At 39.9% G+C, this 12623-nt stretch overlaps 1 protein-coding gene and 1 long non-coding RNA gene across 4 annotated transcripts in view; one reads left to right on the top strand and one right to left on the bottom strand.

The window, feature by feature from the left end:
- Positions 1 to 8233: 8233 nt before the first annotated feature.
- Positions 8234 to 10471, bottom strand: LOC140845354 (uncharacterized). The gene is made up of 2 exons (XR_012124145.1): positions 10330 to 10471; positions 8234 to 10089 (listed from the first exon to the last, which is right to left on the bottom strand). It is a non-coding gene; the product is annotated as an uncharacterized lncRNA (long non-coding RNA).
- Positions 10472 to 10506: 35 nt separating this feature from the next.
- Positions 10507 to 12623, top strand: part of TTK (TTK protein kinase) — a 68447-nt gene continuing 66330 nt past the window's right edge. For 2 of the 3 annotated variants that reach the window (XM_073219365.1, XM_017649654.2), the window contains exons 1-2: positions 10507 to 10629; positions 11827 to 11967. In XM_073219365.1, coding sequence (XP_073075466.1) covers positions 11829 to 11967 — 139 coding nt within the window. In that variant the 5' untranslated portion in view covers positions 10507 to 10629; positions 11827 to 11828. Of the gene's footprint in view, positions 10630 to 10808; positions 11189 to 11826; positions 11968 to 12623 lie in introns of those variants that run through there. The other variant, XM_073219364.1, reaches the window with a different exon arrangement.

Below are 12623 nucleotides of genomic sequence, written 5' to 3'. Positions count from 1 at the left end.
GTAAGTGTAGCATACACACCAATTATGAGAAAAAGAATGTAAAAGACTTCATTAATTATTGTTACATTGGTTACATGTTTAGATAATATTTTAATATGTTGTATTAAATAAAATATATTACTAAAATTAATTTTAACTACTTTAAATGTTTATTTTGGTTTTTTTCCTCATGTGGAAAAACCTTTAATGTAAAAAATTTAAAGTTATGTGTGTGGCTTACAGTGCTGACCTAGACATAATATATATATATGTAATGTGATACTGATTATATTAATAATTAAATGGACATTCAATGCTAGAATTGTGAATTTTTAAAATTGAGATATAATTGACATATAATACTGTATTAGTTTCAGACGTATCAAGTAACAACTTATTTGTTGTGAATTGATCACTACAGTAAGTCTAGTTAACTTCCATTACCATGCAGTTAGAAATTTTTTTTCTTGTGATGAGAACTTTAAAGATCTACTCTCTTAGCAACTTTCAAATATACAACACAGTATTATTAATTATAGTCACCATGCTGTACATTACATTCCCCAGGAGTTATTTATTTTATAACTGGAAGTTTGTTCCTTTTGACTCCCTTCACCCATTTTGCCGACTCCTCTACCCACCACCTCTGGCAACTGCCAGTCTGTTCTCTGTATCTATGATTTTCATGTCTTTGTTTTTGTTTTGTTTTGTTTTAGGTTACACATTTAAGTGAGATCATATGATGTTTGCCTTTCTCTGTCTGACTTACTTCACCCAAGATCCATGGATGATAGTTTTATTTTTATGAAAATACCTATTAAAATTTCATTAAATTTACAAAAAATGAATTTTAAAATTCAACTTTATTTAATTTTGATTAAAAATTTTCATATACATTATTAGAATTTGTATTTTGACTTAATTTCAATATATTACTTGAAGAAAATAACTTTTTGGAAAATATATGTAAAATAATTAATTTTTTAATTTAATTTTTGCTGAAAATATTCATGTTTTGTATTTTTTAAAGTTATAATACATTTTTAATTATTAAGCACTTTACTGTTAGTAGAGCAAAATTATGCAAAAATCTTAGAGCAATGTGAAATGAATCAACTTATAATTTATAAGCTACATACTTCTATGTTGTTATTCATCTAAACATCTCTGCTCATCAACATAAATCCCTAAATTAAAATGTCTTTTAAATTTTGCCAACCATCAGTAACAAACAGCCTCAGCTTAAAGCTATATTTCACCTTTGTTATTATGGACTTACTATTGCTGCAGTAGGAGGAGAGAATATATTTCATCCTACAGCTTGTTAATTAGTAGCCTGACCTGTAACATTTAAATATTTAGACATATGGTATGTTGGCCTTTTGCTCTGGAGCTCAGAAATGTTTGATCATAAAGGGGACCCAGGTAATTAGAAAGTCCTAAGTGAAGGAGAATGTTCTCCATGGAACTGCACCACATGTGGAGCTTCCACGGTTTCTGGGGATTCTTTAGAAAGGACCACATTTGTATGGCCTTCTCAAGGTCTGTATGACTCAGATCCCCAGCCTAATTTTACATTTACCCTGGGCCTGTATGGAAAAGGGAAGATCTAGGAAATAGGTAGAGAAAAGAATGAGGCTGACAATGCCGTTGCACTGTCTTCCTGCTTCTGTCCATTCCAGGGTAAGTTAAATAGCTTAATTAGAAATTGCTGAGATAGATTTAAAGCAAATTCAAAGCTTCTGCGATATATGCAGTATAATGGTGGCGGTACCAACTTTTGGTAGAACATGGGTCAAAGGGTGTGTGGAGTAGGTGAAAGTGATATTCTTCAAATGTTACACTCAGCCACCTGCTAACTAAACTATGAATGAGGAATAAAGTTCTTGGAGAATCCAAAGTTGTGAGCTGAGTTGTTTACTAAGTTCATTTAAATATTAGTACAGGAAAAGGGACAACCACAAAATGCATCAATCCAATACGGATATTGCGAATTATACCTACCCATGGACAAGCTTTATCCAAGTCTGGGAATTAATGGCTATTTTCAGTGACAAAAACTGTAGAACTGTGAATGTCATCCCATCAGAATAAAAATGGGTTGGGAAGCAAAAGTCCAGAGTTCTACTTCTAGTTTTGCTCTTTCCCAGACATATAACCCAGAGCAATTCACTAAGTAAGCTGGGCTATGCTTCAGTCTCTTACCTGCAAAATAATGAAAAAAAAATGCTGCCTATTTCATAAACTGATATGAGGATTAAATTAGACCATTTAAATGAAAGCACTTTGGAAAGTGTAAGGTTATTTACAAATATAAAACACCGTTTTTTTGTTCTACTCTTGACATTTCCTTTAGGAAGTTAGTACTGATTACTATAATTGCTATTATCATTACATATTGATATAGGTTTATTTGATGAGATTATATGGTAAGATATAGTTCTTTCCCATATGACTACAATTCAGAATTCTAAACCACAAACGACTAGTATCTAAACTTTACTAAAGCATTATGTCGGAGAAACTCATCTTTAGCCTTATCAATTTTATTAACATGAGCGCTATACTTTCCCTTTACATTCCTATTTCTCTTTCCTCTCCTTCCATTTTAAAAAATCAGATGGCTTATTTTCTGTAAGATACTGGTGTTGTCAAAATAATTGTTACCATTTGCCATTGTTTGCTTTTCTTCTGCCTGTCTTTCCTTCCTGCACTCATCTACATAGCTGATGGGAAAGGAGCCTTTTAGTTTTTTCATACGGACAGTTTTTAGAGGAAAGGAACCTTTATTGCTCCCTTCCTCACCCCTGAGGCATTTGTGGGTTCCGTTCCAACAGGACTAGTTAGGCTGCTGTGAAGCCTTGCCCTATCGGGTAAAGCAAGGAGTGAGCCTCTGACAGGTGTCACTATTGCTGTCTTAGATGTCCCATGGTGCGAGTGGCACTCTAATCAGACCAGTGTGCACACATGGTTGTGTAAGAGGCTGTGGGTGAGTGACCTGCCCCAGATGAATGCCTTGCTGTATTTGTGTGCTCAGAGTGAAATCCTGAAGAAGCTTTGAAATAAAAGCAAACAATATGAAAATGTTAAGACATTGCTCCTATCACTAAAAGATGGACATTTAATCATGTAAGAAGGAAACTTCAGGTCCCAAAATATTAGAATAAAATAATGTATTAAATTTGTTTCTTAACTAATTGAGGAAAGGTCTTGAGCCCCTTTATGTATTCAGATAATAAGTTAATTGAGGCCCCTTACAAATGACACAGAAGATAATATACTGTGAAGTGCTTAGCTTCTGTGTTCCCTCTGGTGGCTTTTAAATTGCTTTTACTGCTATGCATGGCCTCTGTTGCTGCTGGCAGCTTTTATTGCCAAGGGTGTAGTGTAACTTTATGTGATTTGAAGGTCTGTCACTGCTGAGTTCATTTGAAGGTTTTCTTGTGCATCAGGATAGCAAACCTAGAGTGTACCAACCTGCAGGTTTGGGGCTGTCTGAGCGTGCCTGGAAAATTTGTGGAGCCAGCCTATTTTCAGGGGGCCTGAAGAGCCTATGAGAAAGCTCTTGAACTTGTTTCCTGTTTGGGCAAGTTAGGCATTTGGGGTAAATTGTGAGATACTCTGATAGAAGTCAAATTGAGGGGGGATATAGAGTCTCCTGGGAAAGAACTCGTCCTAAGGGCTGAAGGAGGGAGGTGAGATGAGCTCCCCAGGACCGAACCCTCAAGTCACCAGAGGAGAAAAGAGATTCTTAGCGTAGATTTGTGATGATCACATCTGCTCCCAGCCCAGACCCAAACACTCATGGCCGGGTCCTAGGCCAAGTGAGAGCTCCAAGTAAAAACTGAAAGAACATTCACTGAACCTTCTGTGAAACACTGAGGCACACCCACATACTGCATTGTTTTTGCCCCTCAGATCCAAAGTTACAAAGGGGAGACAGGTAACCCAATTTGGCACAGATCCCCAAATTTTGGTGCTGCGAACTTCTAAGAACCATACAGAATGTGGTAAAGTCCTTTGTGTTCAGTGGAGTGGCAGTAGAGTTCGCTGAAGACCAAGACGCTCGGAGTGACAGGATCTGGGAAAGCGGTGGTGACCCTTGCAGGAGAAGTGTGGCAGGCTGAGTTTATTTCTGATCACAAGTGAGACACCCCAGGCAACTCTCAGAAATGCCAAAGGGGACATCTCAGGGGCTAAGGACCAGCATTAAGCAGCTAGGGGTAGTAAATCCTGAAATCTGAATAGTCCTAAGGGATCTGGAATACACCTACAGGCAGTGAGGTCCCTTCAGAGCCAGATGCAGGCTCACATACACAGATGAAGGTGCTGCTACAGTTAACTACTATTGGTCAAAAGGATTTAGCCTGTTGGGTTCTTAATAGCACCCCTTGACCTATTATTTTTCTTTTGTTGTTACTCAGCACATATTCATCAAGTACATCATCCGTGTGTGGAGATAAGTGTAGTGAGGAAAACATATTTTGATATAATCCTTATAAACCTCATAGCCTGGTGAGCAAGGCAAATTCATTCATTTAAGCTTCCAATGATTTGTATTATCTACCTACAATATGCTAGATACCATTCAACATATTGGCGTAACAATGATTAAGTAAGGAAGGAAGGATCTTAATCTCAAAGTGTGTACTTGGTGGGAGGCCACAGATAATAGACACATAGATGAAGAAATGAACAGGATAATTACATATAAGGATAACTACTGTGAAGGGAATCAGCATGGTGATACAACGAAGAACAATGAAAAAGCCTCACTGAAGAGGTGATATTTGAACAGGGACCTAAAAGATGGAGAAGAGCCAACCACTGAAGGTCTGCAGTTAAATATTCTGGACAAAAGCTACAATGAAAGGCAGGGCCTTAGGGCCTTCAGTGTGTTCCGGGAACTAACAGGAGGCCTGTGAGGTAGGCTTTAGGGAGAGAAGAAAAAGAACGTGATGAGATGGGCCTGGAGAATTAGAAAGGACCAAATCGTGTGGAGTGTTAGATTTTGGTCAGAAGCATAACTTCCCATTTAAGTTACTGGAAAGGCTATGAATGTTGTTAGCAGGAAATTGTCAAGATCTGAGAAATTACAGTACCATGTGCTGAGATTTTTCATTTCCATTTTTTAACAGCACTCTCCCCAAGTCCTCAAGAAAAATTCTTTAAAGCTGGTCCTGAGAAAAATGTCAAGTGGCACACTCATCAGTGACTTAGCACAAAGCCCACTCTTTACCCTATGTAGTATCTCTGTGTTGACCAAATATCTGAACTCCTTCCCACTCCAGGGGACATAAACTGGGACACTCCCCAAGACACTGGGGTGGTGTTAGGTCCCTCCTCTCTGCTGGAGCGTTTCTACACCAAGACTACCTCGCAGTTGCCTCTTCCAGGAGGTTCATGGAAGTCAGACTTCTATTGCCCTACCTTTCACACTGAACAGCACTAGTTGAGGAATCTGACAAACATACTCATTACAACCTGTGATTCAACAGTCTCAAAAATAGTAATACAACAGGGAAGTTGGCAGAGATGTTTTGCAGACCTGATAGGACTCCAAGAAGTGTGCTTTCAGTAGACAAAGGAAGACAATCACAATGCTTTGTAGTGGCTGTATGTTCTTATATGTGAACACAGGTGCAAAACTCAAGAGACTCTCAGAAATAATGGAGGAATATGGATTTTTCAAAGATATGGAAAGCTGCATTAGCAGGTAAGGAAGAGAGAGTCACAAACAGCCTACACGTGGAACACTGTTTCATCTTCAATATACTCTAAATATTCTCAAAATATTTGAGGCTTCTCAATGAGATTACTCATTTATGTTTATTTTGCTTTCCCACCATTAAAGATACATGTGTATACATGGTTACATAATCTTATATGCATGTAGTTTTATATATATTTATAACTACATTAGTTACTATATGTACACACACACACACACACACATATTACAGTTACGGACTTCAGAATTCCTATGTTGAAATCCTAGCCTCTAAGTTGTATGTCCTTAGAAGAAGAGGCACCAGAGATTTCTTTCTCTCTTCTCTTACTTTCCCTACCTGCACAAAGGGAAAAAGCCACTTGAGGACACACTGAGAAGATGTCATCTGCAGGCTGAGGAGAGAGGCCTCACCAGAAACCAGCCCTTCTGGCACCTTGACCTCAGACTTCCAGCCTCCAACTGTGGGGAAAGAATTTCTGTTGTTTAAGCCACTCAACCTATGGTATTTGTTATAGCAGCCTGAGGAGATTAATGCAGATTTCCATACTGTGAAGTGGGATGCTGATGTGACAAATACCTGAATATGTGGAAATGGCTTTGGACCCGGGTGATGGGCCAAGGCTGGAAGAGTTTTGAGGTGCATTCTAGAAAAGGCCTAGATTGCTGTGAAGGAACTGTTAGTAGAAACATGGGTGTTAAAGGTGACTCTGGTGAGAGTTCGGAAAGAAAAGAGGAAACATTTGGAGATTGAAGGAGGTGTAAGTGCAGCCTGATTTCTTCTTATTGCTTCTGGTAGAATGCAGAAGAGAGAGATAAACTGAGGGAATTGTTAAGCAAAAAGGAATCAGAATTTGAAGAGTTGAAAAATTTTCATTCTGTCTACTGCAAAAAATCATGAAATTGTGTTCTGAAGAGAGCACCAGGCACTGGCTGGACATTAACTCCGTGTAGAGATTATACACACATTTAATCAGTCATTTCAGTTGAAGCTAAGGATAAGAAGGAGAATGTATCAGCAGAAACACTGCCAGCTGACACAGAGACAGAGAAAAATGAACAGTATGGAGACTGTCAGACTTCCAGGATTCTCCATGATAGAGATAAAAGAAAAACAGCACCCCTACTTTTCTTCTGTCATTTGTTAATATAACCTGATGCCTGACTGACTAAATAATACCTGATATCCAAGTAGCTGTCCCAAACTGTCATTGCTATTTTCATTGGTCAGAACGTAATCTAAACTGTCACTGCTGTTTTTCTTTATAATCTAGGAAGTACTTTGTTGGCTGTGCTTGGTAATTATTTTTTCCCTTTGGGGAATGGTTTGGTCCATTCTGTGAGATGTAGGCTTCCTGCTACTATTCATAGGGGCTCTCACCATTCTTATATGCACCAAAACCAGGTATACTAATAATTTATTTCAGAATAAATCACCATAAAGCCATATAACACTGATCACATGCTGTGAGACCTGGATTTACTATGGATTAGTAATTTAACCTCTGCCCAAGAACAAAGTAAATCTAAATATGGGAAACAGTTTCTGGAACCAAAATTTGGGTTGTAAAAATGTAAGAATGTAAGATGTAACAGTGACTTCAATTACTGAGCAAAAACAAAACAGGCAACTGTGCTGACAGAAAATCATCAGATAAACAAAAATGTAACATGAGGATAATGATAAAGTTACAATAGTCCAAACTATTATGTTACAACGTGAAACTTTCCATCTTAAAATAATATCATAATCTTTTGACAAATTGTATGTTTTGTGGAAGGCCTGACTGTTAAAATAAACAAGTTTGTTCACTGTCAGATGAATGTAGGCCAAATGAGTAATTGTGGTATGTCTTGACTGGAAGAACTTCATTTCCTTACTCATCTTTGGAGGTGGCTCCTCATTGGTCTATGATTGCAATGGTGTGGATGAACAACAGCTAAGGATCAAGATCTATTGGGATTGATAATTCATGGGCATTGATTCTAGGTATGGTAAAAGAGTGAAAGCCACCCCCATGTGTAGAGGTCCAAACTCTACAGTGCAACTATTTATCCCAATATGGTACATTGGTATCTATCTCCCAAGTAAAAAATCAGTGCGGCATTTAGCCAAGAATGGTACCTACTTTTGCTTCTGAACAGTTTGTAATGATAACTTGTCAATAACTAGTTGTTGATAACAGTACAAATGTTCTTTGAGAATTTACAAGAAGTATAAATGATTAAAGTTCCCTGTCCTCAAGGAAGTATACAAATATCTTAGAGGAAATAGGATTCTGAAATACCTTAATACTCATAAATGTTGGTTTTTTAGCTAACATTCATTGAGTGCATACAGTGTACTACGCATCATTCTAAGCACTAAGGATATTGTAAAAGACATAATAAACAAGATAAATAAATAGGGAAGAGAAGTAAAACTATAGGATTTTTATAGACCACAGCTGTCTCATAAAAATACCATGCAAATTGCATAATTTTCAATTTTCCACTAGTCATGTTAAAAAGGTAAAACAAGTGAAATAAATTTTAAAATTTTTATCTTGAATTTTGACTTTCACAAAAGATGCAAAGGTAGTACAGAGAGTACACTTCATTTCCCTATTGTTAACATCTTATATTACTGTAGTACATTTGTAGAAATTAAGAAACCAACACTGATACATTACTATTAACTACTTCAGTTATTTGGATTTCATCATTGTTTTCATGAATGTCCACTTTCTGTTCCAGCATCCTATTTGATACCACATTTCATTTAGTTGTCATGTCTCCTTATCCTCTAGTTTGTAACTAGAAATATAAAATTAATAACGTTTTATTTAACACACTATATCAAAAATGTCACTTCAAACTGTGATCGGTATTTTTTAAATAAACAAGAAAATGTTTTACATTAATTTTTTCAAACTTAAGTCTTCAAAAATCAGTGTGTATTTTTATACTTAAAGCACATACCAAACTCACTTTCATTGGAAGTACTTAATCTGCATTTAGATAGAAAAGTTACAGTTGAAAATGTCAATTCACATACTCAGGTTTTTCCAAATATACTTGAATTGCTCTGAATAGTATCAGTTTATAAATTTAAATTGAGCAAAGTAATTAAAAAATTCAGTTCCTTAGTTGCACTGGCAACATTCCAAGTGCTTACCAGCTATTTGTGGCTGAAGGCAACTGAACAATGCAACTTGAGGCCATGGTGAGGAATTTTGGCTGTTACTTTTGAGTGATGTGACAGGGAGCTCTGAAGAGTTTTGGGAAAAGGAATGACATGATTTAAGGTTGTTCCTCTGTGTTGGAGAATAAATTGAGATTTGGCAAGGGCAGAAGTAAGGAGACCAGCCAGTCTGAGGGATGAATCCAGTTGAGTGATTGGAGGTGCCTGGGCCTATGATGGTAGCAATGAAAGTTCGGAGAAGTGGTAGGATTCCAGGAATATCTTGTTAGAGTTAACACAGTCTGCTTATGCATGGATGTGGGGTCACGGATGACCCCAAAGTTTTTGGCCTTAAAAATGGAACAAAGAATTGTCATTTACAGAGATTTTGTAAGAAGCAGGTTTGCGGGATAGAGGGAAGATCAGCGGCTCAGTTTTGGACATTTTGAGTTTAACATGACTATGAGACATTTCACTGGTGATGTTAAGAAAGCAATAGATATATTAGAGTTCAGGAGAGACAGCTCAGCTGGAGATAAAAATTTGGTAGTCATTAACATATAGATGATATTTACAAATATAAGACTGGAAAAGATCACCAAAGGTGTGAGTATACAGAAAGAAGTGTTAGGTGAGGTTATTCAGCAGCAGTATTTTCAGGAAAACGCAAATTTTGAGATCTCAAACCCCAAAAGTATGAACAAGAATTGGTGGAATAGTGAATTCCTTCCAAGCAAAAGCATTGTTAGACCAAACGGTGCACAGTTGGTGATAAGCCAACCAGGTATTTGCAGATCACTTCACTCTGCTGAAGCAGAACTACACAGCTAACAGGTATGGAAGGGGCATTAAGTGAGGAAGGGCTTTCACGCGGGGAAAGGGCTAGCCAGAGGTAGGAATGCAAGGGTTCTAAGGACGTCTTTGGAGGGAAATGACAGCTGCAGTTGGTGTCCTACACACACAAAAAACCAAACCACCTGTTCTACTATAGAGCATTCTGTCGCAGTGCTGGTACAAGAGACAGCTCTCCGTTCGGGAGGTGAGGAGGTGCTGGTTGGAGCACAAAGCCTCTCCGCGGCAGAGAGCACTGGCCTGGGTTAGGAAGGCGCCCTTCCCTCGAGGCGCTTGGGGTCTCGGCGGGACGGGCTCGGCGAGGGGAGCTGATAAGGCGAGTTCTGGCGCGACCGCTGTGCCGGGCCTGTGACTTGTGCGCAGAATTCTGACAAAGGGGTAGAAGCACGGAGCTTTTTAAGGGGGAGGCGCAAGGACAAAGATCACTCAGATGGTCGGGCGGCAGGTAGCGCGGCGAACGACCTCCTGCCACATCCCCCCTCCGCCCGCAGGGAGAGGACGGCCGGCGCACGAGCTCGGCGGTGACGAGGGGGTTACAGCGCTCACACGTCGCCTTTCCCAAGTCCTCATGTTGGGAGCAACCTCCCCACCCTTGTTTTCCGCTCACCACGTAGCCCCGCCCGGGAGTGGCTCCTTCTCCGGCAAAAATACGGCCCGGTTAAACCGGAAAGTGCGCGTGAGCCCCCCGCCGCTGCGCGGGCGGAGTCAGAACAGCAGGCGCGCCCGGAGCTGACGCACGGGACGCGGGGCCGGGGCGGGGTCGGCGCGCACGCACCAATCACGGCGGATGCCGTCGGGTGCCAGCCTCGGCCAATAAGCGGCCGCGGTGAGAGCGGCGAGGAAATTCAAACTCGTTTGCGGAGAGGAGCTTGTATTCCACCTCTTCCTCTCTGCCGCCTCCCGGCCGGTGAGTTACTTGGCGGGCGCGCGGAGGAGCGGCCGCGGCCGGAGTGCGGGCTCTCCAACTCCGCGGGTCGGCGGGCGGTGGGGTGGGCGGGCAGGTTCGGAGCCCGGTGGAGGGGCCTGCGGCCCGGCTCGCCGAGCTGGGGTTGCGGGGGAAGGGAGGTCTCGCCGCCGCCACCCCGCCAAAGGGCGGGGAGGGAGGTTTTGCTGAGGATCCCGGGACGAGAGGCGCGAGTGCCTGGAGGGGCACCTGGGGAAGTGTGGAGACAGAAGATACCGTCTCCCAGAAGAGGCTCACTCTCTTACCTGGTATTTTAGAGCAAGGAGAGGCAATGGCTTTGTTCTGACAGTTGCTTTTCGAACCTGTCTTCAAGAGGTGATCTCTAGCTGATCACTTTATCGCCCCTTTTCATTGCCAAACGCGAGGTCAGGGACGGCATTGATACTATGTTTGGCCCTGAGTTGCTGGGTTGATCTTAGAGGATCACAAAGGTGAAATTGATGGACACTTTGTTTATCAAGCATCACCACCATTCAGACAAGCAAGTGCTCAGTCGAATACAGTAAGTTCTTGGCATTACAATGACTAAGGTAGCAAATTATGATTCTGCCAGATATGCACAAGATCAAGCTTGATGATATCCCATGTATCGTTAAAGGGCTATAATGGATATATTCAGCTTTGAAAGCACTTGCAGTGTGCAGGTTTACTCACACAAAGCAGGTGAATAAAGGAGTGGTTATTCTCATTACCAAAAATATTCTTTTTTGTCTGTATTTCACTACCAGAGTCCATGCAAGCATTCCATCACATTTTTAAAAAATCAATTTGCAGATGGCCCAGAGAAAATAATTCTGGAAAGAGAGTGAAAGGATAACGTAGAAAAGAAATGGAAAGTTTGAAGGGGGCAGGGGCTAGGGTGGGGCAGCAATTTCTGTGTTGTGCAAGGCTTCTTTTAAGTTCTTTTGGGAAGAAAAGGTGTATTTGGCCTATTGGAAAACTTGCTGGACGAATTACAAATATGTGCAGTTGTTTTTGTGCACATAACTTCACAGATACTACCTTAATAATACCTGTGTTTAGGTGTATTCATGTAATGAATGCTTTGGTCTTTTGGGTTCCAAAAAGTCTGGTTGAAATTTTTTTTTTCTTTAATGCTAGTAAAAACAAGAATTATGGCTAGCTCATTTTTTTCCTTAGAAATGGAGGCTGATGATCTAAGTGGCAGAGAATTGACAATTGATTCTATAATGAACAAAGTGAGAGATATTAAAAATAAATTTAAAAATGAAGACCTTACTGATGACCTAAGCTTGAATAAAGTCTCTGCTGATACTACAGGTGAGTTCCTTTTTTTTTTTTTTTTGAGTGCCCTCTAAGCTAAAGGAAAGAAATGTTAACCAGTATGTATTTGCATAATGTAATTTCTCAGTAATTGATGCTTAACAGTTAGGTACAAACACTATATTTTAACCTTTTTATGTGGAAATAGTCCCACATTTTTTACTTTATTAAGAAAATGAAACTCAACACATTTTTATTGCAGTGTGCTCAGAGGTACATAAATATTTCTTAATAAAATACATTTTTTTAGTTTATTAATAAAAGGAAATTTAATATCATTTTTATTGCATTGTGCTCAGAGGTACATCAATTGATGGCATTCAGTGGTATCAGTGCCATTTTTTTTCAATTCCTTTTGCTGCAAACTGAGAAAGCGTCACCAGTCTCAATAAAATAATGTACAAACTTAAAGTCAAACACTCAGTTTTCTGTTTGGAGTATCTTTTTATTTACTCCCACATGCAGAAACTGCCCTTTCTTTCCAGTTATTCACTGTTCCAGTCCTGGTGTCTTCTCTGCTGTCTCTTCTTTAGGCTAGACCAGCTCCTCTCCCAAAGCCTTTGTTCCTGCTCTCTACCTCACACACCACTCCCCAGATACCTGCGCGCTCTTCCCTCCTGCAGGTCTTTGTTTGAATGTCCTTTTGGGGAGGC

This window comes from Manis javanica, chromosome 13 (assembly GCF_040802235.1).
Source record: "Manis javanica isolate MJ-LG chromosome 13, MJ_LKY, whole genome shotgun sequence".
Classification (NCBI taxonomy): Eukaryota; Metazoa; Chordata; class Mammalia; order Pholidota; family Manidae; genus Manis; species Manis javanica.
The sequence above is the reverse complement of the archived record's forward strand: the minus strand, read 5'-3'. Positions and strand labels throughout refer to the sequence as shown.